The 27,277-nt window shown below is 38.7% G+C and overlaps 1 protein-coding gene across 1 annotated transcript in view; it reads right to left on the reverse strand.

Moving 5' to 3' along the window:
* Positions 1-627: 627 nt before the first annotated feature.
* ASAH2 (N-acylsphingosine amidohydrolase 2) overlaps positions 628-27,277 on the reverse strand; it is a 103,602-nt gene continuing 76,952 nt past the window's right edge. The window contains exons 17-23 of the mRNA XM_040254682.1: positions 26,593-26,632; positions 25,714-25,809; positions 19,298-19,393; positions 17,088-17,234; positions 9,372-9,431; positions 6,263-6,351; positions 628-4,056 (exon numbers count right to left, since the gene is read on the reverse strand). Of these exons, the coding sequence (XP_040110616.1) occupies positions 3,864-4,056; positions 6,263-6,351; positions 9,372-9,431; positions 17,088-17,234; positions 19,298-19,393; positions 25,714-25,809; positions 26,593-26,632 (721 nt within the window). The 3' untranslated portion in view covers positions 628-3,863. The remainder of the gene's footprint in view (positions 4,057-6,262; positions 6,352-9,371; positions 9,432-17,087; positions 17,235-19,297; positions 19,394-25,713; positions 25,810-26,592; positions 26,633-27,277) is intronic.

Here is a 27,277-nt window from a genome sequence, read left to right on the forward strand (position 1 = left end):
ACTAATTACCATCTGCAAGGATCCTTTTTCCAAATTCTGAGGTACTGGGGTTGAGGACTCAGCATACTTTTTCGGGGAACACAATTCAATCCGTAACAGGCAGAGAGTCAAGAAATACAAAGAAGTCACCATACTGTTTTCCTTAGGTCGGCTAGTAAAGATCTGCTTCCTGATTTTATACAAATATATTGATATTTGTTCTAGCAACAGCAGAAGAAAGGGTCTAAATTACAGTCATCATGGGAGTTATAATCAGTATAGCAGTTAGAATACTGCTTTCAACTATTCTAACAACAAAATGTAACAGTGGAAAATGAGGTGGAAATTTATTTTCTCTTCACTTAACCATCTGAGAATAAGCAGTCAAGGAACCATTTGATTATCAGGTACTATCATGGACTCAGGCATATAGTGGGGTGGTAGGTTGCCTGTTCTTCTCTGACTAGTGTTAAGCCAATAGCCCAAGCTTCTAGTTTGCATATTATCTTAAAATACAGCCAGAAATTTAAAAAAAGAAAAACAGAGACTGGGAATTATACATGCCAATGTATTGTGAAACTCATGTGGGTGGACCAGTTTTTCCAGTGCTTATAAGTACTTATAAGATATAGGATGCAGCTCTGGAGCTCCATCCAAAGAGAGAGAGGGGTCTTTATTGGCTACACGTGACAACTTAGCAGGTATGAAAAAGCAAAAGGAGCTCAAGATTTGAAAACATGAGATGTACAGAAGCAAAGGAGTCTCTGAAATTCAATTCCAAGAACAGTCCATGAAGACAGATGGGTGGTATCTAATATCACTGCAGACTGAGAATCAAAATCAGTTTCCTTGCGTATAAAATATGTCTTTTACCAGTACAGCAAAGGGGAAATACATTCAGGCATCTTTATAAGCGACACGTCTCAAGGAGGAAAAATGCTAATACAATCTAAAACCAAATTGCTTTTATGAGGGCAAAGTTCAATGCAGCATTTCTGACCACTGCTCCCTTGCAATCTAATTACAGCCTTGATAAACTACTTGATATGCCCTCTACCTGGAATAGTATACTTCTCTTACACACACGCAAGTATGCACACCACACATCACACACCCCTTTAGCTTCCTCCTAGCTAATACTCTTTAGGTCTTGGCTTAGATGTCACTTCTTCCACCAAAACTACTGCAATATCACTTTCCAACCTGATTTATATATAATCTACCACCATTTGTTCCATCTCTTAAAATGAAAAAATGACTCAAGTGTCTACACCTCTCATTAGAAAATAATGTCCCAGGTGCAATTATTAATTTATTGAACATTCTATTGAATACTGACAATTTACATAATACTGAGGGAAAATATAGATGGATCATTCAGTACTTTTTAAAGAAGTCACAGCATCCTTAACACCAGAGTAGACAGAGTACAACAAATGAAAAACAGACACTTTGACATGAGAAACAAGATCTTCAACAGAATTCGCCCACACACTCAGTCGTCCTTTATACATTCTCCACCAGGGTTCATTCTCTCCATGGGCTTTGGCTCCAATGAGCCACTCCCAGCAACACCCCCAGACACGGACTGGATCCATTTTTGTGTGGACAGATCAGATCGGCATCTATGTGCTGTTTTTCATGTTCAAATGAACAACTATAATATCTATGATGTAGGGATCTGGTTTTGTTTTTACTTACAAACTGCAGAAATGGAACTTCAGTTGGAAGAGATGGCAGCTAGTGAGAAAACAGATTTCAGGGGGTTACATGTGGCCAAGAGCACACTGGTGGCAGAGGGCGGGGTGTAGAAGGATCAGTAGGCAACAGAAAGGTGGCTTTGGCGCAGCTGCAAGTAAACAGCAGGGACTCATAGGCTGGCTGAGAAGTTTCAATGGGAGGCATGGAGGTGGTGAAAAGTAATTCAAAAGCTCTTCTGAGTCATCAGAAATACTTTTAAAAACATTATCGTCAGCTGTAACATAATTTGTCTTTCCGAGATCAACTACTTTCAGAAGCATCTACTCTTTTAGGTCTCTGAATTTTTACCCTAAATAGTGTGGTGTCCTTAGGAAAAATGACCACTGCCCATTGAAACCATAACTAGTTAATTCTCCACAATTAACTTGCAAAGAAATGGCCGCTAGAACAGCAGTCCCCAACCTTTTGGGCGCCAGGGACTGGTTTTGTGGAAGATAATTTTTCCATTGATTAGGAAGAGGGGATGCTTTCAGGATGACTCAAGTGCATTGCATCTCTTGTGCACTTTATTTCTATTATTATATCAGCTCTACCTCAGATCATCAGGCATTAGATTCTGGAGGCTGCAGACCTCTGCTCTAGAGCACTGATTCATCAAAAAATGTTCCAGGTACAATATAGCATGTTAAGTCTTATGTAAATAGATGTAAATATTATTATTGGTATCATTATTATTTTCAAACTTGAAAGCTATTTTTTAAAGAAAAGTTGATTTTTCCAAAAAATGCTAAAGCATTTGTACCCATGCAAAAGCATGACTCAGCTTTGAGAAATTTATTTTGCAACCTGGGAGCTCCTAGCTAACTTGGGTAATTTTAAATGCAATTACTACTTTCAGGCAATCAATATCAGATCGTCATAGCTTATTCTTTGGGACATTAGACTGGATATTTCACAATACCCCAAAATAGCTTTCAAAACAGGTTTTTCCAAATTGCCTGGAGCCTCAGTTTACCCCCTAAATAGGATACTCAGCAAAGGTGATATACAAGATGTGATCTGAAGATTATTGATTTTTCAATGCCTCCCCAGAATTTACACATTGAATTGAATATTTTCTCCTTTGAAATAGTGACCTTTTGACACATACATTCATCCTAAATATGATCTAATTGTCAGAGCCACACTAGTAGAGTGCTGGGAATGAGAACATGCCTTTGTAAATATGCTATGATTGAACAGGTCCATGAGTGAGTGAGTGAATAAGTAATGACAGATAAATGAATTCAGAGCCTCTTCTTTGAGGACTCCCTTTCAAGCCTATATCACTTTCATTTTAGTATCTACACTAATAACAAAACTTTGTGGGTTTTCAGAGAATTTGATTAGCGAAAACAATCCAAAATCACTAAGAACAAGTCGTGGGAATATGAGACTCAATTCAGTGGGATAAGGGCACTTAGGGAAACATAGGCAAGATCAAAATATTACAAGTCTGACTTTCCCACAGTTGGGCTCTAAAGGCAATTCCAGAAATGATTTGAACATCCAAAACAACTCTGGATCGGCCATATCAATGCCAGGGTGACTGCTTGGAAAGGCTACCCCTCAATATAGGAAAAGCTGGCATGCTAACTTTCTCTAACTGGGCTTATACATTTATGGTCAATGTTTATATAAATACTCTTTAATGTGAATGAAGGGAAAGGCTCTAGCCTTATGTTAATCTTAAATCCATAAAACTTCATTTTCCCATTTATAAAATGAAGGATCCAAGTAGAAAACATCTTTCAGCTTTTTACGTGCTAACATTCCATAATTTCTATAAATAAATAGTTTAAACATTGTTCACACATCTTCAACCACTCTCACTAACATCTCAGAGGTTCCATATTGATGAGAACTGTCTCTTAAAATAGCCACAGGGCCCCAAGGGAAATTATGCTTTAGGCAGAAACCATAAGGTAAAAGTAAGCTACAATAGCAAGGTAAACAGGATACACCTCTCTCTCTCTCTTTCTCTCTCTCTCTCATACACACACACACACACCTGTCCCATTAGCTGTAAACTATCTGTCCCCAAAGGACAATTACTGAAGTCATCATAATAGATTACATTCACATGAAATCAGTCATAGAAATCATACAGAGTACAGCTGCTCTTTAAATGTTTTATCAACTTTTCACCAAGTAGTTATGACTTCAAAAACAGAGGGACTGCTTTCAAACGAAAGTAGGACAGCGGGCTTGAGTAAGTCCTGCTTCCGACTGTGTCCAAAGTATTTTATCCTGTAGGTTCCAGGCTGGGCAGTATCTGGAATGTGCCACTGTATCGTTGCATTGCTAAGACCCAGTAATCCTTTGTGCCAATAGAAACTGTTGGTAGGAAACAAACAAACCCAATTTTACTCTTAAAAATGTGTGATTAAAAAGTGTTCGATTAGTCAATAAATGAATATTAAAAGAGTACTCACAATAAGCAAGGCACTCTACTAGATATTGAGAATATAGCAATGAACAAAACAGAGATAAATACTTCCTAGAAGCAGATCTTCAAGAAACAGTCATTTGTAGAAATATCTTTACTTGTTCTACCTAACCTCCTATATTCTATCCATCCTAGGATAGCCTTACCCGACATTCAGAACAAAGGATGTCCCCTGCTTTAGAACTGCTATGGCATCCCTTCAGCCCTTGCCATCCTCTACTTCAACTTGACACTTTTTGCATCTAGATTCATTTGTTCAAAATATGCATTTCATGAGTTCATGTCCCAGACTCTGCTGGAGGTACTGAGAATGCTGTAGTGAATGAGACAGCCATGGTCCAAAGTTTCACAGACCTTATGGTCAAACTAGGACAAGCATAGTAAAAAAGCAATAAAAAAGCAAACCAACAAATAAATTTAAAAGGGAAATGTGAGGGGTTTCCCTCGTGGTCAAGTGGTGAAGAATCCGCCTGCCAAGGCAAGAGATATAATTTCCATCCCTGGTCTGGGAAGATCCCACATGCTGCAGAGCAACGACACCCAAGCACCACAACTTCTGAGCCCATGTGCCCTAGAGCCTGTGCTGTCCACAACAAGAGAAGCCACTGCAAGGAGAAGGCCATGCACCGCAATGAAGTGTAGTTCTTGCTTGCTGCAACTAGAGAGAGCCTGAGGGCAGCAACTGAAGACCCAACGTAGCCAAAAAGAATAAATAATTTAAAAGTAAAGTTAAAAAGATAAGTGAAATGAAGAAAGTAAGAGAGGTATCTCTAAGGAGACGTCCTTTATACTGAACACACACATGTCTAGTAGAACATTCTAGAAAGAAGGAACAGAGAATGCAAAGTGTCTGAAGCAGAAGCAAACTTGGTGCAGCCAAGAGACAGAATGCATGTGAGCAGGATCAGGGCAGAATGGTTGAGATGACAGAATCAGATAGAATCAGATCACGTTACTCCTTGGAGATCATGGCAGGGAGGTCAGCTACTAAATACAGAGAGGCACAATGGGCAAACTGATTGATACCCTTGGTTATGTAGAGGATAAACCCCCTGGGCAGAAAGGGTGTGCTCAGCATCCTAAGTTTCCTCAGTGATGGTCCAGAGTTCTCTAAAATTGCTGGTGATACTGCTGCTTTGAAAAGGCTGAATACTACATTTCCTTGGTGTTAACTACTACTCTGACTTCAGGCTTCTGAAACTAAATTATCCTTTTTTGTTACCTGTATAACCATATTTTAACAATAAATATGCATGTATTACTTACTTAAATATTACATAGAGTCTTAAAGATCAGAGTAAACATTATGCCTGTAATTTGGGGAGGCTATCAAATAGGCCACAATAAGGTCAAATCTCTATATGGAAACCAAACTAACATACAAATAATCACTTAGTTTGAGGTCATTTGAATTAGACCAAATGACCAAAAATTTTGCTCACGTCCTTATCAATGTTCTGTGGTGTAAAATTTATATACATAGGAATGGAAACATTTCCAAACATATCTTCATATTATCTATTCAGCTCAGGTATTGGATAACAAAAAGTACAGAGAAAAGTTTCTCTGAGGAAACTCTATAAGCATACTCCTTTCCTACTGGGTCAGCAAGAATTAAACACTCGAGATTATTGTATTTTAGTAATTCAAATCAAGAACCATTGACCACATACAAACATGCAACTCATGGTAAGTATAGACTCATTATTATCTCAGGGGAAATATCAAGCTCCACAGAACTATCTCATACACCTTCCACCAGCAGGCCTTGCAACCACTTTGCAGGAAGACTAATTAGCTTTTAGGGGTTATGTCTGTGACCATGGGAAAAAACAAAACTAACAGATATTTGTAAGCATGGAGGTCATAACCTCATTAGCACCTGATCTTACAGATGCACACAGCACATTGTTTTGTAGAAAAATAGGATCAAGATGAAATCTAATAGATCAACTAAATAAAGCCAGAAGGCTTTTTGGGAATTTGATATCATTAATATCATGCACTGAGCCAGTCTTCTCATTTGTCTTCTCTGCATTACTAACCAACTCTTTTCAGGGCTTGAAAGACAAAATATTCAACAGACATGCTCACCGAGTCTCCCAGGAGGCATCATTATGTACTATCTGCCATGTTGCTGATGTGTTCTCATATTTCTCCACAGTGAGGAAGGTCTGATGGGTCTGAAATGCAATTAATATAAGTGATCAGACACTGCACAGTCACAGAAGAAATCTAACTGTAGAAACCCCCAAATCCCCTGTTGACCACTGCTAACCTCCCAAGACCTGAGGAGTATATGTATTAGAATTTCATGCAAATCCTCAGGTGCTCCTCTTAACAATCTATGCAATATCTTCAGAATGTTAACTCATCCAGTCTATTAAAAACCACGACTTCTCTTTAGAAAATTGAACGAAGAACAATTTTAGAGCTGACAGCAAATTTTGGAAATTAGAGCAAAGAAGAGAGTAAATAAAACAAGATTTAGAAAAGGCAGCAAACCATTTCTGACATGTTCATTGATCTGTATTCTAAGACCTTCTCTAGTCACCTCCAGATTTAGGAGGGAAAAATGGGAAAATTTCCTCATCTTTACATCTCCAGGTAAATGAGTTATTAGTATATACTGTCTGAGTGAAAGAACTGAAAAGCATATGTAAATCTTCTTACTCCTGGGGAGTTAAAAGCAATCCTTATCTTTTGTCATAATGGATGCCTAGAAACCACATCATAAGCAGATTTTATTTTCCCAGTGGAAAATAAAATTTTCCACATTGGTCATAGTAATTTGTTTTAGACCAAGAATTCAGCTTCAAATAAAGCACATATTTAAATAACTTAGTAATAAAACATACAAGCACCATGAATCTCCAATCTTCCTTAAAAATCTTTAGATCGTGGCCCTTAAGTTCAGGTGGTGGTTGTTGTTTAGTTGATAAGTCGTAGCCGACTCTTTTGTGACCCCATGTAGCCCGCCAGGCTCTCTGTCCATGGGATTTCCCAGGCAAGACTCCTGGAGTGAGTTGCCATTTCCTTCTCCAGGGGATCTTCCCAAGCCAGGGATCAAAGTTGTATCTCCTGCTTGACAGATGGATTGTTTACCACTTAGCCACCTGGGAAGCCAGAACTTGTATCTAATTCACCTTTATCCATTACAACCTTGTCATTTACAGGTGTTCAAATAAACCTTTGCTGAATGAATCACTTATTTATAGCTAGCTGGACCATGGGATTCTTTAAAATTCTTCTTTAATTACTCAACTTTAATTACCCACTCAGTTGTGTCTAACTCTTTGTGACCCCACTGACTGTAGCCTGCCAGGTTCTTCTATCCATGGGATTCTCTAGGCAAGAATTCTGGAATGGGTTGCCATTTTATTCTCCAGGAATTGAACCTGGGTCTTTGCACTGAAGGCAGATTCTTTACATCTGAGCTACCAGGGAAGCCCCGATTACTCAACTAATGGATAACATTCAATAAAACAAAAAAAAGTTTCCATAACCACAGTGACTTGAAAAGAGAATTGTTCATGGCCATTTAGGGCAGAGTGACACTGGGAATGCCTTCAGTGGAGAAGGAAACAGGAAGGGCCCCAGTGTATAGGTCTAGAGTGCAGATCAGAGAACAAGTCTAGGATGCCAAATGTGAAAACTCTGTGACCATCCTCTCCTCGCCTCCCAGACTTAATCTCTTCTAGATACACAATTAGTTCATGCAAGTTACTTAATTTCTCCCAGTCTCACTTTATTCATCTGTAAAACAAAGATAATAAAATGTATCTTACTGAGTAGAAGGGAGGATTAGACAGATTCATGTGATGATGTATGTAAATAAAGCCTTTAGCCTAGTACCTGCACATGGTCAGCATTCAACACATGGCGGTAAGGATGTGATGATCACTAATAGTAAAGGGAACCAGAAATGGTTTTATGCCAAGTCCCAAAACAGCCTTAGGAATTAATTCTGTTCTCATGGTTCTTTAAGTAATTTAGTTCCCTGCTTCTCCAGGCAACAATGATGATAGTATTTCTCAACCCTAAGGATGTCAGGTGACAGCTAATCCTGCATTCTTGCTACAACACTTTAATATCTTTAGAAAATAATGCTGTAAACATGTAAATATTCTGGCATGACTTGACTGCCTAGAGAAATTATTTCAAACAGGTGCATGTTGACTATCCAAGCAGTAGAAAAATCTTTCCCGATATAATATCTGACAATGTCACATTGTCACAACTTTTATCAAAGGAATCCTATTTTAATAAACAGAAATGGGAAGGCTCACTTGAAAGAAAGGCATTTTGCATTATAAGCAACAATGGGCTCTGGGAGGAATGACTCTTCCATAGAGTTAATGCATTCTCTGCCACAGAAAAAAAATCTCACCTTGAAATCACTTTCATGGACCCATTTTCTTTTTCCTCTATATATTTCTTTATTGTTTGAAATCTTACAGATAGAACATATCTAATTATTGCTTGTGTAGTTATAAGAACATTCCAAGGGAGCTCCAGAGGAATAAAATTACTTCATTTTATTCATAGATATTATATACTTTATCATATACATAAATACAGATATATGACAAAAAACTATGAAATGTTATGTAAGAAATTGGTAACAGCTATTGCCTCTAAAATTGTTCATAAAAAGAGAGGTGTTTTCACAGTCTATTAAAGAACTTCTGTACTGTCTGTTTTTACATGGAATCTGTATTTCTCATGTCATTTTTTCAAGGTTAATAAATAAATACTCTATTAGTGCAAGTAGCAAAGAGTAAGGAAATGGCCAGTGCAAGAAAAAGGAAAGCTTGTGGGCCAGGGCTCCAGTCATTAGAGTGTCTGCTCGGGGATCCGTGATCATTCCACAACAGTGGAATCAGGACCAGAGTCAGGAGTGCAGAAGAGGAGAGGAGCCAAAGAGGGGTGAAAAGGAACCAAAGATACACTTCACACTGGCCCTTGGATTAGTTTACCAAATTCAGTAGTTTTAAAATTGGAATTCATAAATAGGAACTCTATTCAAATCTACATCATCTCAAGAGACCACGCCGTTTTCTATGCATTGTGCTATATGTGGTCCTAAGAAGAGCCAATTAAATATTTCCTGGGGTCTATGTTTTTTAATCTTCAGAGGGATATGCAAGTGAAAGGCTAAAGAAGTGGAGTTAAATTCATAAAAAGAATCATTAATGCTTACCCGGTTTTCTGCTGAATTCTTTGGGTTAGCACCTACAAAGGTAACTTCAACAACTTCTCCCTGAAAAGAAAAACTGACTTCATGAGTTCTAATAATAGTACTTTTCCATGCTAATATTTGGGCCATTATTTATGAAACATTCCTAGGAGTCTGGGTACCTGTAGAGATTATATTGTATTTAATTGAATCTTCTGAGAATATTAGAGAACATACCCTTGTAACAATGGGAACAGGAATTTGAACCCAGTAAATTACTTCAGAATTTTGGATCAATAATTTCCTTTTGGTAGATTCAGATATAGATGAAGATATAGAGCTATATATCTACAAAATCAAATAACTTAGATGAAATAAAATGGAAAAATTCCTCAAGATATGCTGCTAAGTCACTTCAGTCGTGTCCGACTCTGTGTGACCCCATAGATGGCAGCCTACCAGGCTCCCCCGTCCCTGGGATTCTCAAGGCAGGAACACTGGAGTGGGTTGCCATTTCCTTCTCCAATGCATGAGAGTGAAAAATGAAAGTGAAGTCACTCAGTCGTGTCTGACTCTTAATGACCCCATGCTATAGCCCACCAGGCTCCTCCATCCATGGGATTTTCCAGGCAAGAGTACTGGAGTGGGGTGCCATTGCCTTCTCTGCCTCAAGATATAGAAATTACTAATATTGACTATGCCAAAGCCTTTGACTGTGTGGATCACAAAAAAACTGTGGAAAATTCTGAAAGAAATGGGAATACCAGACCACCTGACCTGCTTCTTGAGAAACCTATATGCAAGTCAGGAAGCAACAGTTAGAACTGGACATGGAACAACAGACTGGTTCCAAATAGGAAAAGGAGTGTGTCAAGGCTGTATATTGTCACACTGCTTATTTAACTTATATGCAGAGTACATCATGAGAAACGCTGGGCTGGATGAAGCACAAGCTGGAATCAAGATTGATGGGAGAAATATCAGTAACCTCAGATATGCAGATGACACCACCCTTATGGCAGAAAGTGAAGAGGAACTAAAAAGCCTTTTGATGAAAGTGAAAGAGGAGAGTGAATAAGTTGGCTTAAAGCTCAACATTCAGAAAACTAAGATCATGGCATCCGGTCCCATCACTTCATGGGAAATAGATGGGGGGGGAAACAGTGGAAACAGTGTCAGACTTTATTTTGGGGGGCTCCAAAATCACTGCAGATGGTGATTGCAGCCATGAAATTAAAAGACACTTACTCCTTGGAAAGAAATTTATGACCACAATCAGGTACCATTTCACGCCAGTCAGAATGGCTGTGATCCAAAAGTTTACAAGCAATAAATGCTGGAGAGGGTGTGGAGAAAAGGGAACCCTCTTACACTGTTGGTGGGAATGCAAACTAGTACAGCCACTATAGAGAACAGTATGGAGTTTCCTGAAAAAACTGGAAATAGAACTGCCTTATGACCCAGCAATCCCACTGCTGGGCATACACACCAAGGAAACCAGAATTGAAAGAGACACGTGTACCCCAATGTTCATTGCAGCACTGTTTATAATAGCCAGGACATGGAAGCAACCTAGATGTCCATCAGCAGATGAATGGATAAGAAAGCTGTGGTACATATACACAATGGAGTATTGCTCAGCCATTAAAAAGAATACATGTGAATCAGTTCTAATGAGGTGGATGAAACTGGAGCCGATTAAACAGAGTGAAGTAAGCCAGAAAGAAAAACACCAATACAGTATACTAACACATATATATGGAATTTAGAAAGATAGTAACGATAACCCTGTATGCAAGACAGCAAAAGAGATACAGATGTACAGAACAGTCTTTTGGACTCTGTGGGAGAGAGAGAGGGTGGGATGATTTGGGAGAATGGCATTGAAACATGTATAACATCATATATGAAAACGAGTCGCCAGTCCAGGTTCAAAGCATGATACAGGATGCTTGGGGCTCGTGCACCGAGATGACCCAGAGGGATGGTACGGGGAGGGAGGAGGGAGGGGGATTCAGGATGGGGAACACGTGTATACCTGTGGCGGATTCATGTTGACATACGGCAAAATCAATACAATATTGTAAAGTAATTAACCCCCAATTAAAATAAATAAATTTATATTTTTTTAAAAAAAGAGACTATGGGGATTATCAACAAAGGAAAAAAAAAGAAAAAAGAAAGTTATGACCAACCTAGATAGCATACTGAAAAGCAGAGACATTACTTTGCCAACAAAGGTCTGTCTAGTCAAGGCTATGTTTTTTCCAGTGGTCATTTATGGATGTGAAAGTTGGACTATGAAGAAAGCTGAGTGCCAAAGAAATGATGCTTTTGAACTGTGGTGTTGGAGAAGACTCTTGAGAGTCCCTTGGACTGCAAGGAGATCCAACCAGTCCATTCTAAAGGAGATCAGTCCTGGGATTTCTTTGGAAGGACTGATGCTAAAGCTGAAACTCCAATACTTTGGCCACCTCATGCAAAGAGTTGACACATTGGAAAAGACTCTGATGCTGGGACGGATTGGGGGCAGGAGGAAAAGGGGATGACAGAGGATGAGATGGCTGGATGGCATCACTGACTCGACAGACGTGAGTTTGGGTGAACTCCAGGAGTTGGTGATGGACAGGGAGGCCTGGCGTGCTGCAATTCGTGGGGTCGCAAAAAGTCGGACACGACTGAGCAACTGAACTGAACTGAAACATTACTCAAGAAGTAAATGCCCTTAATAGTGAAAACTTACCAAACTGTACTCTTTAAAGATGTGTTACTGTGTGTCATTTATACACACAAAAAAATTTTTTTATATAACAAACTAACAAATAAGTCTTCACATGACTTACCGTGGTATACAAGACCTTTTACAGGTAAGTTCCCACCTGCTACTCCACCCTAAGCCTCTATAGTCCATATACCTTCAGGTGGTATGTCTTAGGGCTTCCCTGGTGGCTCAGCCAGTAAAGAACCTGTCTGCAATGCAGGAGATCCAGGTCTCTTGATGGGCACAACAAACTCCTACCTATCCTCCAAGACCTAGCCCATATTAGAAACATTTTTTAAGAAAAATATTCCATGGGTTCATAGTCAATGATGACCATCTAAATAGAGATGTTCAGCTCAATTATTTACTGGTAACTCCCCTGAATAACTACCATCAATTTATTGTTTCTAATTTTCATTTTCACCAATGAGATTATCAAATTAGCCAGCCTCACCAATGGCCAGCAAAATGTTTTAACAGCAGTTAGAATTTTCTGCAAAAAATCACTCTATTCTTTATATATAGCAATCATCCCTGCAAACCATACCATGGCTCACTTAAAAAATAAAATTTTCACGATTAGCCAAATTTTCCTAATCCTCACATGTCTTGTCCTTGACTTTTTTCCCTACCATCACAATTCCTGTTCACTCACACTCATCTTAACAATGAGAGACAACCCCACTACAGATACTGACCAATTCAAATGGTCAGTTCAGTTCAGTCACGTCCAACTCTTTGCGACCCCGTGAACTGCAGCACACCAGGCCTCCCTGTCCATCATCAACTCCCGGAGTTCACTCAGACTCACGTCCATCGAGTCAGTGATGCCATCCAGCCATCTCATCCTCGGTCGTCCCCTTCTCCTCCTGTCCCCAATCCCTCCCAATATCAGAGTGTTTTCCAATGTGTCAACTCTTCGCATGAGGTGGCCAAAGTACTGGAGTTTCCACTTTAGCATCAGTCCTTCCAAAGAACACCCAGGATTGATCTCCTTTAGGATGGACTGGTTGGATCTCCTTGCAGTCCAAGGGACTCTCAAGAGTCTTCTCCAACACCACAGTTCAAAAACATCAGTTCTTCGGTGCTCAGCTTTCTTCACAGTCCAACTCTCACATCCATACATGACTACTGGAAAAATCATAGCCTTGACTAGACAGACCTTTGTTGGCAAAGTAATGTCTCTGCTTTTGAATATGCTGTTTAGGTTGGTTATAACTTTCCTAATGGTAGTGGTATAGAACAGACATTTCTCACATGATAGCATGAGGAGGTCAGTATGTTCCTTTCCCTGAAAAGCCACTATGTATATTGATGAAACTACCAAAAATAACCACTTTTAAATTTTATTTTTTAAAATATAGTCAGTTTACAATGTTATATTCGTTTCTGGTGTACAGTGATCAATTATATATTTTTTTCATATTCACTTTCATTTTAGTTTATTATAGGTTATTAAAAGATATTGAATATAGTTCCCTGTGCTATACAGTGGAACTTTATTGTTTATTTTCTACATAGTAGTTTGTATCTGCTAATCACAAATTCCTAATTTATTCTCCCATCCCCTTTCCCTTTGGCACCCCAAAGTTTATTTTCTATGGCTATGAGTCTGTTTCTGTTTTGTAAGTAAGTTTGCTTGTATCATATTTTAGACTCCATGTGTAAGTGATACCATATGACATTTGTCTCTCTCTGTCTGACATGTTTCACTTAGTATGATAAGCTCTGGGTCCATCCATGCTGCTGCAAAAGGCATTGTTTCCTCCTCTTTCATGGATGAGTAGCATTTATTGTATATTATATACACCACATCTTCTTTATCCTTTCATTTGTTGAAGGACATTTAGGTTGCTTCCATGCCTTAGCCATTGTAAACAGTGCTGCTATAAACACTGGGGTGCATGTATCTTTTCAAATCAGAGTTTCCTCTGGATATACTCCTGAAGTGGGACTGCTGGATCACATGCAACTCTAAAAACAACCATTTGGGCACTTCAAATAACTGCAGACTGAGAGATGTTTATTCATTAAAACAACTAAACTTAGGGTAAGCACAGTACAAGTTTTGGTTTTCTTACCAGGTTTGTGCTCATCCTCTGTGTTACTATAGTTCAACCAGAGTGGGGAAGGCCATAAAATCTCTACTAAAGTGTCTTTCTGGATGAAAATAAGATGACTGGTGGCTGGGAGCTTCTGTATAACTGCAGAATGGGAGTTAGTTGTCAGGGGAACAAACCATGTGATTAGAGAGTTAGAACTTTCAACTCGAACTCCCTGATCTCCAGGGAGGGAAAAGAGCTAGAGGGCGAGTTAACCACCCATGGCCAACGATTTAATCAATCATGCCCAGGTAAGGGAGCCTCCACAAAAGTCCCTGAAGCATGGGATTCAGAAAGCTTCCAGACTGGTGAACGTGCAGAGATTCTGGAAGGTGGAACGCCTGGAGAAGCTCTGCCTTCCTTCCCCTATACCTTGCTCTACACATCTCTTCCATGGGTTTTTCCTGAGTTGTATCCCTTTATAATCAGCTAGTGATCTAGTAAGTAGACTATTTTCCAAAGTTCTGTGAGCTGTTCTAGCAAGTTATTAAACCTGAGAAGGAGACTCTCCAATTTATAGCCAGAGCATCTTCAATTTATAACCAGGCTGTTAGACGCATAGATGACAACTTGGATTTACCATTGGTGTCTGAAATATGTATGTATGGGGAGAATGAGGTGGGAAGAGAGGGTGCTGTCTTGTGGAACTGAGCCTTTGTGGGGGGGGTGGGGGAAACAGTGAAAGTGTTAGTACTCAGATGGGTCCAACTCTGCAACCCATGGACTGAAGCTCCTCTGTCCATGGGATTCTCCAGGCAAGAATACTGGAATGGAGTAGCCATTCCCTTCTCCAGGGGCTCTTCCCAACCCAGGGATCGAACCTGGGTCTCCTGCAGTGCAGGCAGATTCTTTACTATCTGAGCCAACAGGGAAGCCCACTGAGCCCTTACCTCCAAGTAAATAACATCAAAATTGAATTATAGGGCATCAAATTGGTGTCCACAGGGAATAGGAGAACCTCCACCCAATTACTGTGGGGGGAACCTCCGCACAATTGCCGTCAGAAGTATTGAGAGTGGAAGGTTAAGAGCAGAAACAGAGTTCTTTTCCAAGTCCCTGATATCAGGAAAATAGCCAAAAATATACATAGTAAAAAACTAACAGAGAAATTTATAAAAGAACACCACACATAAAAATAACCTAAGCATCCACCTTAAGAAATGAGAAGTGCAAAATAAAATCAAAGCAGGCAGAAGGAAGGAAATTAAACACTAGAGCAAAAATCAATGAAATAGAAAAACAACAGATAAAATCAATGAAGCAAAAGATGGCTCTTTGAAAACACAAGTCCGCAAAACCAGGAAGAAAGAGGGGACATCACTACTGACCCTACAGGAATTAAATGAATTATAAGGGAATGCTATGAACAAGTTTATCCCAACACATCAGACAATGAAATGAAATGGGAAAATTCCTAAAGACAAATTGAACTGCTAGAAAGACATACAACTGACCCAAGAAAAAATAGAACATCTAAATATGCCTAAATCGAGTAAAGAGATTTAAAATTTTGCCATAAAGAGAAACCCAAATTTAAATGACTTTGCTGGTAAATCTGATCCAATATTTAAAGAAGAAATAATATTAATCTTTTGCATACATTTTCAGAATATGAGAGGAAACACTTCCTACTCCTTCTCTGATACCAGTATTACCCTGATAGCAAGAGCAGACAATACATGAAAAGAAGACTACAAATGCCCCTCAAAGACATGAGCACAAAACTCTTTAGAAAGATATTAGCAAACCAAACTTGTGAAGTGTTAGTCGTGGAGCATTGGTTGCTCAGTTGTACCTGACTCTTTGTGACCCCGTGGACCGCAGCCCACCAGGCTCCTCTGTCCATGGGATTTTCCAGGCAAAGATAACTCGAGTGGGTTGCCATTTCCTTCTCCAGGGGATCTTCCCCACCCAGGCATGGAACCCGGGTCTCCTGCATTGCAGGCAGATTCTTTACCGACTGAGCTACAAGGGAAGTCCACATGTTGTTAAACCAAATTTAACAACATGTAAAAAGTATTGTATACCATGACTAAAGGGTATTTATTTAATGTGTGAAAATCAACTAATAAAATACACCGTACTAATAGATAAAAAACAAAAGCCACATGATCATCTCAGTAGACACAGAAAAGCATTTGGAAAAAAGTCAACACCATTTCTTCATAAAAACTCTCAACAAAGTAGACATAGAAGGGAATTTTTTAACCTAACAAAGGGCATCTACAGAAATTCTGATGAAAACATTATACTTAATAACTGAATACTTTTCCTCCTAAGATTAGAAACAAGATAAGGGTGTCCATTCTTACAACTTCTTTTCAACATTGCATCGGAGACTCTAGCCAATGCAATAAGGAAAGAAATAAAAGGTACCCAGAAAAGAAAGTAAAAAAGAAGTAAACCGCTTTTATTCACAGATGACATACTATACATAGACATTTCTAAGGAATCTACACCAAAGAAAATCTACTGAAACTAATAAATGATTTAGCAAAGTTACAAGAAACAAGATCTATAAAAGCACTAGTGGTAGAAAACCCGCTTCGTTTCTATGTGTTTTCCCACCCTTGATTTAAGAAACCACTTTTCTATGCTGCAATGAATGGTTCCATGTCTATCTTTAAAAAAAAAAAAAAAAAGGAACAATTTGAATTTTAGAAATTCAATTTTTCCAAAATTGCCATCTGAAAAATAAATACTTCCCCATTCTCATGTTTGCAGAGCCTCTGCAGAGATAAGAACAATTTTCAAAATCATTGCTAACAACTGGTCCGTGGCATGATTCAAGGCAGGTAGTGACTTTTAAACAACATCTTCCCCCCATCTTCAAATACAGGCTTCATAAGGATCCCAACATCCTTCTCCAAGTCTTACCACTCTGTACGTAGCGCTCGCTGGCAGCAGGACATCTCCAAAAGCTGTGCCTGCAGGCGCTCTATCCACAATATTTGGAATTAATGGAGACATCAGTTGTTCAAAAAATGGAGGCTCTGGACCACTGCTCAGATTGGCTACGGTATCCTAGAACAGAGAGCATTTGCTTAAGAGGCGTACAATGTAGAGTAGAGACCTTTTCCCCTGACCACATCCCCTCAAAATGTCTTCACTGGAACACACACACACACACACACACACAGGAACTTTGCTGAAATTGGAGCCTAGATGTCCTTAATTTTAACTTTTGTGACAGAAGAACATTTCGGTCACAGGAAACACTTTCACTCCCCTTGTCGGGATAATATGAGTATAAGCTAGGAATCATGCTACATGAGTTTAGACTCTGGGACAACCATTCTTTACGTGTATGACTCTGAGTAGGAACACATGGTCAGCCTCTGTAACATGACATTGTAATTATTCTTTTAAATGTTCAAAAAGTGCTAAGTCTCTCTTATCCAAAGTCACTACCAAGTATTTTCCTAACTCCTTCTCTGTGCTAATTAATGAATATAACAAATATAGTTTTAACTTAAAAGTTAAGATCAGCCTACAACATGCCCAGTTTAATCCATGTTTTCCATAAAATGTGTTACCTTTAATAGTGCCATCAGAATTCTAATCTCAAACTTTAAATAGCCCTTCATATGTATTTAATATACTTTAATCCTTGCTCTATATACTTAATCTTTACACCAGCCATATAATCTACTCATTATCATTCCCATTTTGCAAATGGCAAAATAAGTTTGCAGACACTCAGTGGTATTTTTGGCCCAAGATCACAGAGATATTCTTAGACACATAACCATAAAATTCTGAAACAAATTTCTGCAAAGTGAATCACACTTCCTAAATATCACTATAAAATTTGATGCCTCTATTTCTATGGGAAGAGCTATAAACCTGTAATTGCATGAAAGTTAAACAGTGGTTATCTCTAGAGATAGCTTATAGGTTTATACATATCTTTACAATCTGAATATGCTACAAATAGGTACAGGTTTTATGACAAAAACTAAAAATAATTGAAAAGAAAGTATCAGATCTAAAATTGAAAGGCATATTATGATAAAACAATAATCAGGTAATTAAGATACTGGGTTGGCTAATACGTTTATTCAGGTTTTTCCATAAGACATTACAAAAAACCTGAATGAACTTTTTGGCCAACCCTATATACCTTCAAGTAGATTCCTTCTACTGAGATTTCAAATACACGGTCAATAGCTAATTAGGTGGAGGCATATGAAATTTCCAATACTTCACTGTTTTGACCTACAGAAATAGCAGTTTTGTTTCAATTCGATATATCCAAGCTTTTTCTTTGAAAAGGTTTTATTGTCTTGGCTATGCCATCCCTGCCTCAAAGCTTTTTGGGGCTTATGTGGTATTATACAAGGATCATTTATTATCTTAGAGTCGTTATCCTGCATATTGACTAGTCTTCTGCCACCAGAACGCACCTTTGTATATAAACTATATACCAGAGGTAAGATTTACACAAGTGTTGTTTCTTTAAATAAACTCATTTAGGTGTACATATTTTAGGTAGATACAATGTATATGTACATTTGAAGACAACTCTTATACTTTATCAAATCCAAGGCTCTATTGATTCTAATAACTATTATTATTTTTGAACCACCAAGAAAGTAAAAACATGCTAATGTATAATTGTAAGATTCCTTTGATTGGAAGATACATCCCAATTTCAGAGATGTTCTAATAAAGAAAATGGGCATGTCAGAATTGATAAACCACTCAATTCATGAAGCAATTGGAGAGAAACTGACCAGGATTACAGAGCACTGGTTCAACTCTCAGTTATAGCAAACTTGATCATTCTCATCTCTGAACCTATTTGCTCATCTGAAAAATGGGGGAAAATGATGACTGTATACTTCACACGATGATTGCAAGAATAATATGAGATAATATATGTGAAAAAAGTGGTCATCACCAAAAGATGACTAACTGACTCTGAATTCATTTTATCAGTTTCAATTTTAAAAGATACCTCACAGCTATAATATTTTTAAATATAAAGATTTTTAAAGGAACTGAACACTCAAAGTGAAGGTCTTTTTTGCTTCCCTCTTCATCTCCCCACTCCTGAGACATACAAACATACAATTTTTGATTACCGTAGCAATGGCCTTAGCAAGGACTCTGAAAAGCTGGATGTAAGCAGACAGAGTATGTGGTCCATAAATTGTGGATGCTGCCTCGTACCGCTGAGCCTGCAGGAGAGGCAGAGCAGAGTTGCACACCATTCTGCATAGTTCAATCCATTTCTTGCATTTTAGTGACAGGCGATGATTGTACATCTTGCATAATCCAAACTGACATCATTCAAAACTAATTATGACAAAGGAAGGTGAGCATTTCCATTTACCAGCTGAAGTGAATGGTTCCCATCAACTATTCGTTAAAGGCAATGAATTCTCTTGACACATGCCATTTGGATAGTCAATCCATTTTATTTGAAAGAGGGATTTATTTGAAAGAAACCATCCTGAATAAATTGGATGGTTATAGAACTATCTGGAAAAGGACATTTAACCCATCCTTCTTGTTGTTGTTTAGTTGTTAGGTCATGTCTGACTCTTTTGCGACCCCATGGATTGTAGCCTGCCAGGCTCCTCTGTCCCTGGGATTTCCCAGGCAAGAATACAGGAGTGGGTTTCCATTTCCTTCTCCAGGGGATCTTCCTGACCCAGAGATTGAACCCTCATCTCCTGCATTAGCAGACAGATTGTTTACCACTGAGCCACCTGGGGAGGCCATTTAACCATCACAGAACTATGAAATAAAACCAAATACATCTCCTTTCACCTGTGGTCCAAAGATTTGGTTATTCACAGAAACCTTCAGTTCATCAAATCTAACATGAAACTTATCCCTCCAAATATATCTGCTTTCCCTGCAACATTCTTCATCTCAGTGAAGCCTATGCCAGGATCGTCTGGCAGTCATCCTATAAGTCTCCAAGTCATCATTCCTTAAAAGCCTCTTGAATTCTTTCATTTTCCTCTTTCTTTACTGCTTTAACTTTGGTCAAACCCTTCCCTCTCACCCAGATCATAACTACAGCTTCTTCATCAGTTAGTTCTCTGCCTCCACAGTTCTCTGCCTCCACACTTGCCCTTCCAATCATTTTCTACACTGCCATCCTAATGAGCTTTCTAAATCAGAGCATTCCTTCCTTTGAATTTGACTACAGTGACCTAAAATCCTCCTTATTGAGTCAGAGTTCTGTGGCATAGCACAGAAGATTCTCCATTGACTAACCCCTGCCTCCCACTTTAGCCCATCTCACTACCCTCCTCATGTTTATCCCAGGGTATTCAGCTAAGTACAGCCCCTTAAATATACTAAGCCTGCCCCTCTGGAAGTAAAGAAGTGAAGGGAAGTAAAGTCACTCAATCTTTACGACCCCATGGACTGTAGCCCACCAGGCTCCTCCATCCATGGGATTCTCCAGGCAAGATACTGGAGTGGGTTGCCTTCTCCAGGGGGTCTTCCCGACCCAGGTCTCCCGCATTGCAGGCAGAGGCTTTAACCTCTGAGCGACCAGGCCTTTGCATATGTAACTTGGAACACCTTCCATTAACTTTCATTATATTTGCTTAATTTTGCTTAACTTTCAATATGGAACACCTTCCGTTAACTTTCATTGTATTTGCTTAATTACTCCTTACTCATTCTCGGAACTTGGACAAACACTATATCTTCATGAAAATTTGCCAGTACCCAATGTCAAACACCCACTCTAAACTGATGCTCTTTCTCTTTGCCTTCATAACACCTTGTGCATCTCTTTCACAGAAATGGAATCATCTGCTTTCTTCTATGTCTTTCATGTCTTTTACTGACCCATAAATTCTAGTGGGCTTGAGGGCAGGAGCAGATTCATAACCACTGCCATGCCCAGAGAGTGGCTAATACAATATCTGTCACAAAACACATCTGTTGAATGAATGAGTGAATAAATCAATTAATTAATTAATACTAATTTTTGCATGTCCCTAATCAGGAGACAAGCTAGTAGGAGTTTCTAACTATTTGTACCATGGTCTCCTTTGGCAGACTGTTGAGGCAATGGACCCCACTAATAGTAATGTTTCTAAACACATAAAATAAAATAAAATAAAATACATGGGTAGATAAAGGAAACCCATTAAATGAAATCAAATAATAAACTAGCTTTGTGACAGAGCAACATTTGTGTTTCTGTATGATGCCCTTGAATAACAAGATCTTGTAGATCTAATAACTACTGTGATTTTATTTATTTTTTAATATAAATTTATTTATTTTAATTGTGGATTAATTACTTTACAATATTGTATTGGTTTTGTCATACACCAGCATGAATCTGCCACAGGTATACAGATGTTCCCCATCCTGAACCCCTCTCTGCCCTCCCTCCCCATACCATCCCTCTGGGTCATCGCAGTGCCCCAGCCCCAAGCATCCAGTATCATGCATCGAATCTGGACTGGCATTTGTTTCTTATATGATATTATACATGTTTCAATGCCATTCTCCCAAATCATCCCACCCTCTCCCTCTCCCACAGAGTTCAAAAGACTGTTTTATACATCTGTATCTCTTTTGCTGTCTCGCATACAGGGTTATCATTACCATCTTTCTAAATTCCATATATATGCATTAGTATACTGTATTGGTCTTTTTCTTTCTGGCTTACTTCACTCTGTATAATCGGCTCCAGTTTCATCCACCTCATTAGAACTGATTCACATGTATTCTTTTTAATGGCTGAGCAATACTCTTTTGTGTATATGTACCACAGCTTTCTCATCCATTCGTCTGCTGATGGACATCTAGGTTGCTTCCATGTCCTGGCTATTATAAACAGTGCTGCGATGAACATTGGGGTACACATGTCTCTTTCAAGTCTGGTTTCTTCGGTGTGTATGCCCAGCAGTGGGATTGCTGGGTCATAAGGCAGTTCTATTTCCAGTTTTTTCAGGAATCTCCACACTGTTCTCCATAGTGGCTGTACTAGTTTGCATTCCCACCAACAGTGTAAGAGAGTTCCCTCCTCTCCACACCTAGCATTTATTGCTTGTAGACTTTTGGATCACAGCCATTCTGACTGGCATGAAATGGTACCTCATTGTGGTTTTGATTTGCATTTCTCTGATAGTGAGTGATGTTGAGCATCTTTTCATGTGTTTGTTAGCCATCTGTATATCTTCTTTGGAGAAATGTCTATTTAATTCTTTGGCCTATTTTTTGATTGGGTTGTTTATTTTTTTGGAATTGAGCTGCAGGAGTTGCTTGTATATTTTTGAGATTAGCTGTTTGTCAGTTGCTTCATTTGCTATTATTTTCTTCCATTTCAAAGGCTGTCTTTTCACCTTGCTTATAGTTTCCTTTGTTGTGCAGAAGCTTTTAAGTTTAATTAGGTCCCATTTGTTTATTTTTGCTTTTATTTCCAATATTCTGGGAGGTGGGTCATAGAGGATCCTGCTGTGATGTATGTCAGAGAGTGTTTTGCCTATGTTCTCCTCTAGGAGTTTTATAGTTTCTCTTCTTACATTTAGATCTTTAATCCATTTTGAGTTTATTTTTGTGTATGGTGTTAGAAACTGATCTAGTTTCATTCCTTTAAAAGTGGTTGACCAGTTTTCCCAGGACCACTTGTTAAAGAGATTGTCTTTAATCCATTGTATATTCTTGCCTCTTTTGTTGAAGATAAGGTGTCCATAGGTGCATGGATTTATCTCTGGGCTTTCTATTTTGTTCCATTGATCTATATTTCTGTCTTTGTGCCATTACCATACTGTCTCAATGACTGTGGCTTTGTAGTAGAGCCTGAAGTCAGGCAGGTTGATTCCTCCAGTTCTGTTCTTCTTTCCCAAGATTGCTTTGGCTATTCAAGGTTTTTTGTATTTCCATACAAATTGTGAAATTATTTGTTCTTAGCTCTCTGATTTTAAAATAGCAGCGAGAATAAAAGACTTCCCTGGTGGCTCAGCTGGTAATGAATCTACCTGCAATGTGGGAGACCTGGGTTTGATCCCTGGGTTGGTAAGATCCCCTGGAGAAGGGAATGGCTACCCACTCCAGTATTCTGGCCAGGAGAATCCCATGGGCTGTATAGTCCATGGTGTTGCAAAGAGTCACACACAACTGGGTGACTTTCACTTTCAATGAGAATAAAAGATAGTTCCATAAATGCGGTAATGAGGTGTGATATAAAAATATTCATGGTTCCTATTGATGACAAAAGTCATAGTACTGATAATGTTACTGTCATTTGTTGCCTACATTCATAATTGAAAGAAGTGCTCAATAACATGCGAGTATGCTCAGTCATCTCTGACTCTTTGCAACACCGTGGACTATAGCCCATCAGGCTCCTCAGTGCATGGAATTTTCCAGGCAAGAACACTGGAGTGGGTTGCCATTTCCTCAGTTCAGTTCAGTCTCTCAGTCATGTTCAACTCTTTGTAACCCCATGAACTGCAGCACACCAGGCTTCCCTATCCATCATCAACTGCCAGAGTCTACCGAAACCCATGTCCATTAAGTTAGTGATGCCATCCAACCATTTCATCCTCTGTTGTCCCCTTCTTCTTCTGCCCTCAATCTTTCCCAGCATCAGGGTCTTTTCAAATGAGTCAGATCTTCGCATCAGGTGGCCAAAGTATTGGAGTTTCAGCTTCAACATCAGTCCTTCCAATGAACACCCAAGACTGATCTCCTTTAGGGTAGACTGGTTGGATCTTCTTGCAGTCCAAGGGACTCTCAAGAGTCTTCTTCACACCACAGTTCAAAAGCATCAATTCTTCGGTGCTCAGCTTTCTTCACAGTCCAACTCTCACACCCATACATGACCACAGGAAAAACCATAGCCTTGACTAGACGGACTTTTGTTGACAAAGTAATGTCTCTACTTTTTAATATGCTGTCTAGGTTGGTCATAACTTTCCTTCCAAGGAGTTAGCGTCTTTTAATTTCATGGCTGCAGTCACCATCTGCAGTGATTTTGGAGCCCCCCAAAATAAAGTCTGACACTGTTTCCACTGTTTCCCCATCTATTTGACATGAAGTGATGGGACCAGATGCCATTATCTTAGTTTTCCGAATGTTGAGCTTTAAGGCAACTTTTTCACTCTCTTCTTTCACTTTCATCAAGAGCCTTTTTAGCTCCTCTTCACTTTCTGCCATAAGGGTGGTGTCATCTGCATATCTGAGGTTATTGATATTTCTCCAGGCAATCTTGATTCCAGCTTGTGCCTCATCCAGCCCAGCGTTTCTCATGATGTACTCTGCATATAAGTTAAATAAGCAGGGTGACAATATACAGCCTTGACACACTCCTTTTCCTATTTGGAACCAGTCTGCTGTTCCATGTCTAGTTCTAACTGTTGCTTCCTGATCTGCACATAGGTTTCTCAAGAGGCAGGTCAGGTGGTCTGGTATTTCCATCTCCTTCAGAATTTTCCACAGTTTTTTGTGATCCACACAGTCAAAGGCTTTGGCATAGTCAATGAAGCAGAAATAGATGTTTTTCTGAAACTCTCTTGCTTTTTCAATGATCCAGCAGATATTGGCAATTTGATCTCTGGTTCCCCTGCCTTTTCTAAAACCAGCTTGAACATCTGGAAGTTCATGGATCACATATTGCTGAAGCCTGGCTTGGAGAATTTTGAGCATTACTTTACTATAATGCTAAATTACAGTTACAGATAAAGGCAAAAATGGAATTATTCTCATCTAACTTGTTATTCTCATTTAAGTTTATCCCAGTTAAGAATCTTTATTCAACAGGAATTACTCAAAGGCAGGGACCTTCAGTAAAGTCAACAGAGGGCAGCAGGGCAGACTCCACTGCTGGAATTACTGAGCATTTGTCAAAAGGCAACCTGTGTGCCACACTATGAACTGCCAAGTTATACTCCAGATGTATTAGAAACTAGGAAGTATGAACTTCTACCCTGTTTTCACGTTTTTAGCTACCGGTGTTTAAAAGTACTTAGGCTACATTTTGTACTATTTGTAACAAACAAAATAAAAACATCACCAGTCAGCAGCCTCCATAGTTTTTTGAGGCTCTGTTTCTTAATCTGTATCATGCTATAATAATACCCTACTTCAGTCTGGGCTAATTGAGAGGATTACATAAAATTACATTTGCAAGGTGCTTAGCCAGTGCTTTCACTAGATAGTAGCTGCCAATAGGCACTTTCTCAGGTTCTACAGAAGCTTAAGGTACCAAAAGCATTATGGATTGAGTTAGAAATGTTGTATGCCATAACCCAGGCTTATTACCAGTGCCCTTGACCAAGTAATTTATTTCAAGGAAAGTGGAAGTTAATGAGACTAGAATTCTCAACTCAACTTGGAAATGATCAACCTAGAACTCCCAAATATGACCTCTGGATTATAGTTTTCTCACCTGCTCTAAAACAAAATCATCTCTCAAAAAACATGATTAAGGAAGTCCAGAAAGAAAATCTGCATTTGATACAGTAGTCTTGACCAGGATATAATTCATTTAAATGTTGAGAACTTTTTACTTTACCTGGTATTCTTCATATGTGGTAATGTAGTGTGTATATACATTACATAGACCTGAAATAACAACTGTCATATTCAGCATCCCATAAGCTTCAAATTCCTAGGGCAAAGGGGAGAGTGCACTAAAATTACTCTTCATCTTAAAGTGTATTATCATTTTTGTTACATTTAACATATAATATCAATATGAATTTTTATTGTAAGATATCTATCTTAATATTTTTCCAATGATCAAAATTGCCCAGGAGTACAAGAGTATCAGAGAATCCTTGGTGAAAAGTTAAAAGCCTTAACTCTGCATTCCAGTTGGGCAAGTCAATGGGTCTATGAACACCCTAATGATTGTATTTGCTGATGCAGAACTTTATTACTAAAAATATAGATGTTTTATCAATTTCCTAAAAAGTCTAAAGGGAGCATTACTAGCTAACCACAGGAGCTATTTCCAGCTCCAAATAATAAGACTTTTGCTGGTTATGTCATTTTAGAAACATTGACAATACTTTCTGAAATAAAGAAAATCACAAATATAGATAAAATACATAATTTTCAACGTGTTAGATTTTTTATATATGACTTTCAGATATTAATGTACTTGGGGTCATTTACTACTGAATCCATAAAACTCATCAATTTTAAATTATTAGTACATAAATACAAATAAAATATTTTAATCCTACTATATTTCCTTTATATTTTTTAAATTTTATTCTTATGCCATTAATACTTCATATTCACCTCCAGCCTTTACTTTCAAGAAGTGTAAAACTATTATCATCTTAGCAAAGATTAATTTAAAAGGTATCAGATCATAAGGATAGGGAATTCTTCTTCTCTTTTCCAAATAAAAATGCATAGGTATATTATTTCATTTGTAACTTACTTCTCGAACTGCCTGCCGAAGTCTTCGTCCAGACATGGTCCTGAGTCAAGGAAACATAATTATCTAAGTGGTTTCCTATTCAGAATGTATGCAAGGTACACAGAAAGGTACACAAAAACTTGTAAGGAAAGCCAAAATGTTAGGCTGGCTACACAACAGTGAAGTGTATAGAAACAACGCACACAACAGTGAAGTGCACAGAAACAACGCAAGTTCTAGTTGAGCTTTTTCCCACACTGCCCTATCTTCAAAATAAATCCTAAACCAAAAGCAGATAAGCTGAAGGAGGAAAACAGCATCAGTGAGTATCACTGGCAGAAGATCACAATTGTCTTCCGTTCACTGAGTCAACAACTGGTTACATTATATGTTAATAAGAGCTAAGTAGAGTGTACACTATTCCTGCCTAGAGAGAACTCACGCTTCATTCACTTATTTAGCTCAGATGGTAAAGAAACCACTTGCAATGCAGGAGACCTGGGTTAGATCCCTGTGTCAGGAAAACCCCCTGGAGATGGGAATGGATACCCACTCCATTATTCTTACCTAGAGAATTCCATGGACAGAGGGACCTGGGGGATTACAGTAACTGGGGACACAACTGAGCTACTAACTTTATACCAGACCCACTTCAAATGGCTGAGGACTCAACAGTATGGAGCTTACATTCTTAGAAGAGAAGATG

This window comes from Oryx dammah, unplaced genomic scaffold (assembly GCF_014754425.2).
Source record: "Oryx dammah isolate SB20612 unplaced genomic scaffold, SCBI_Odam_1.1 HiC_scaffold_14, whole genome shotgun sequence".
Taxonomy (NCBI): domain Eukaryota; kingdom Metazoa; phylum Chordata; class Mammalia; order Artiodactyla; family Bovidae; genus Oryx; species Oryx dammah.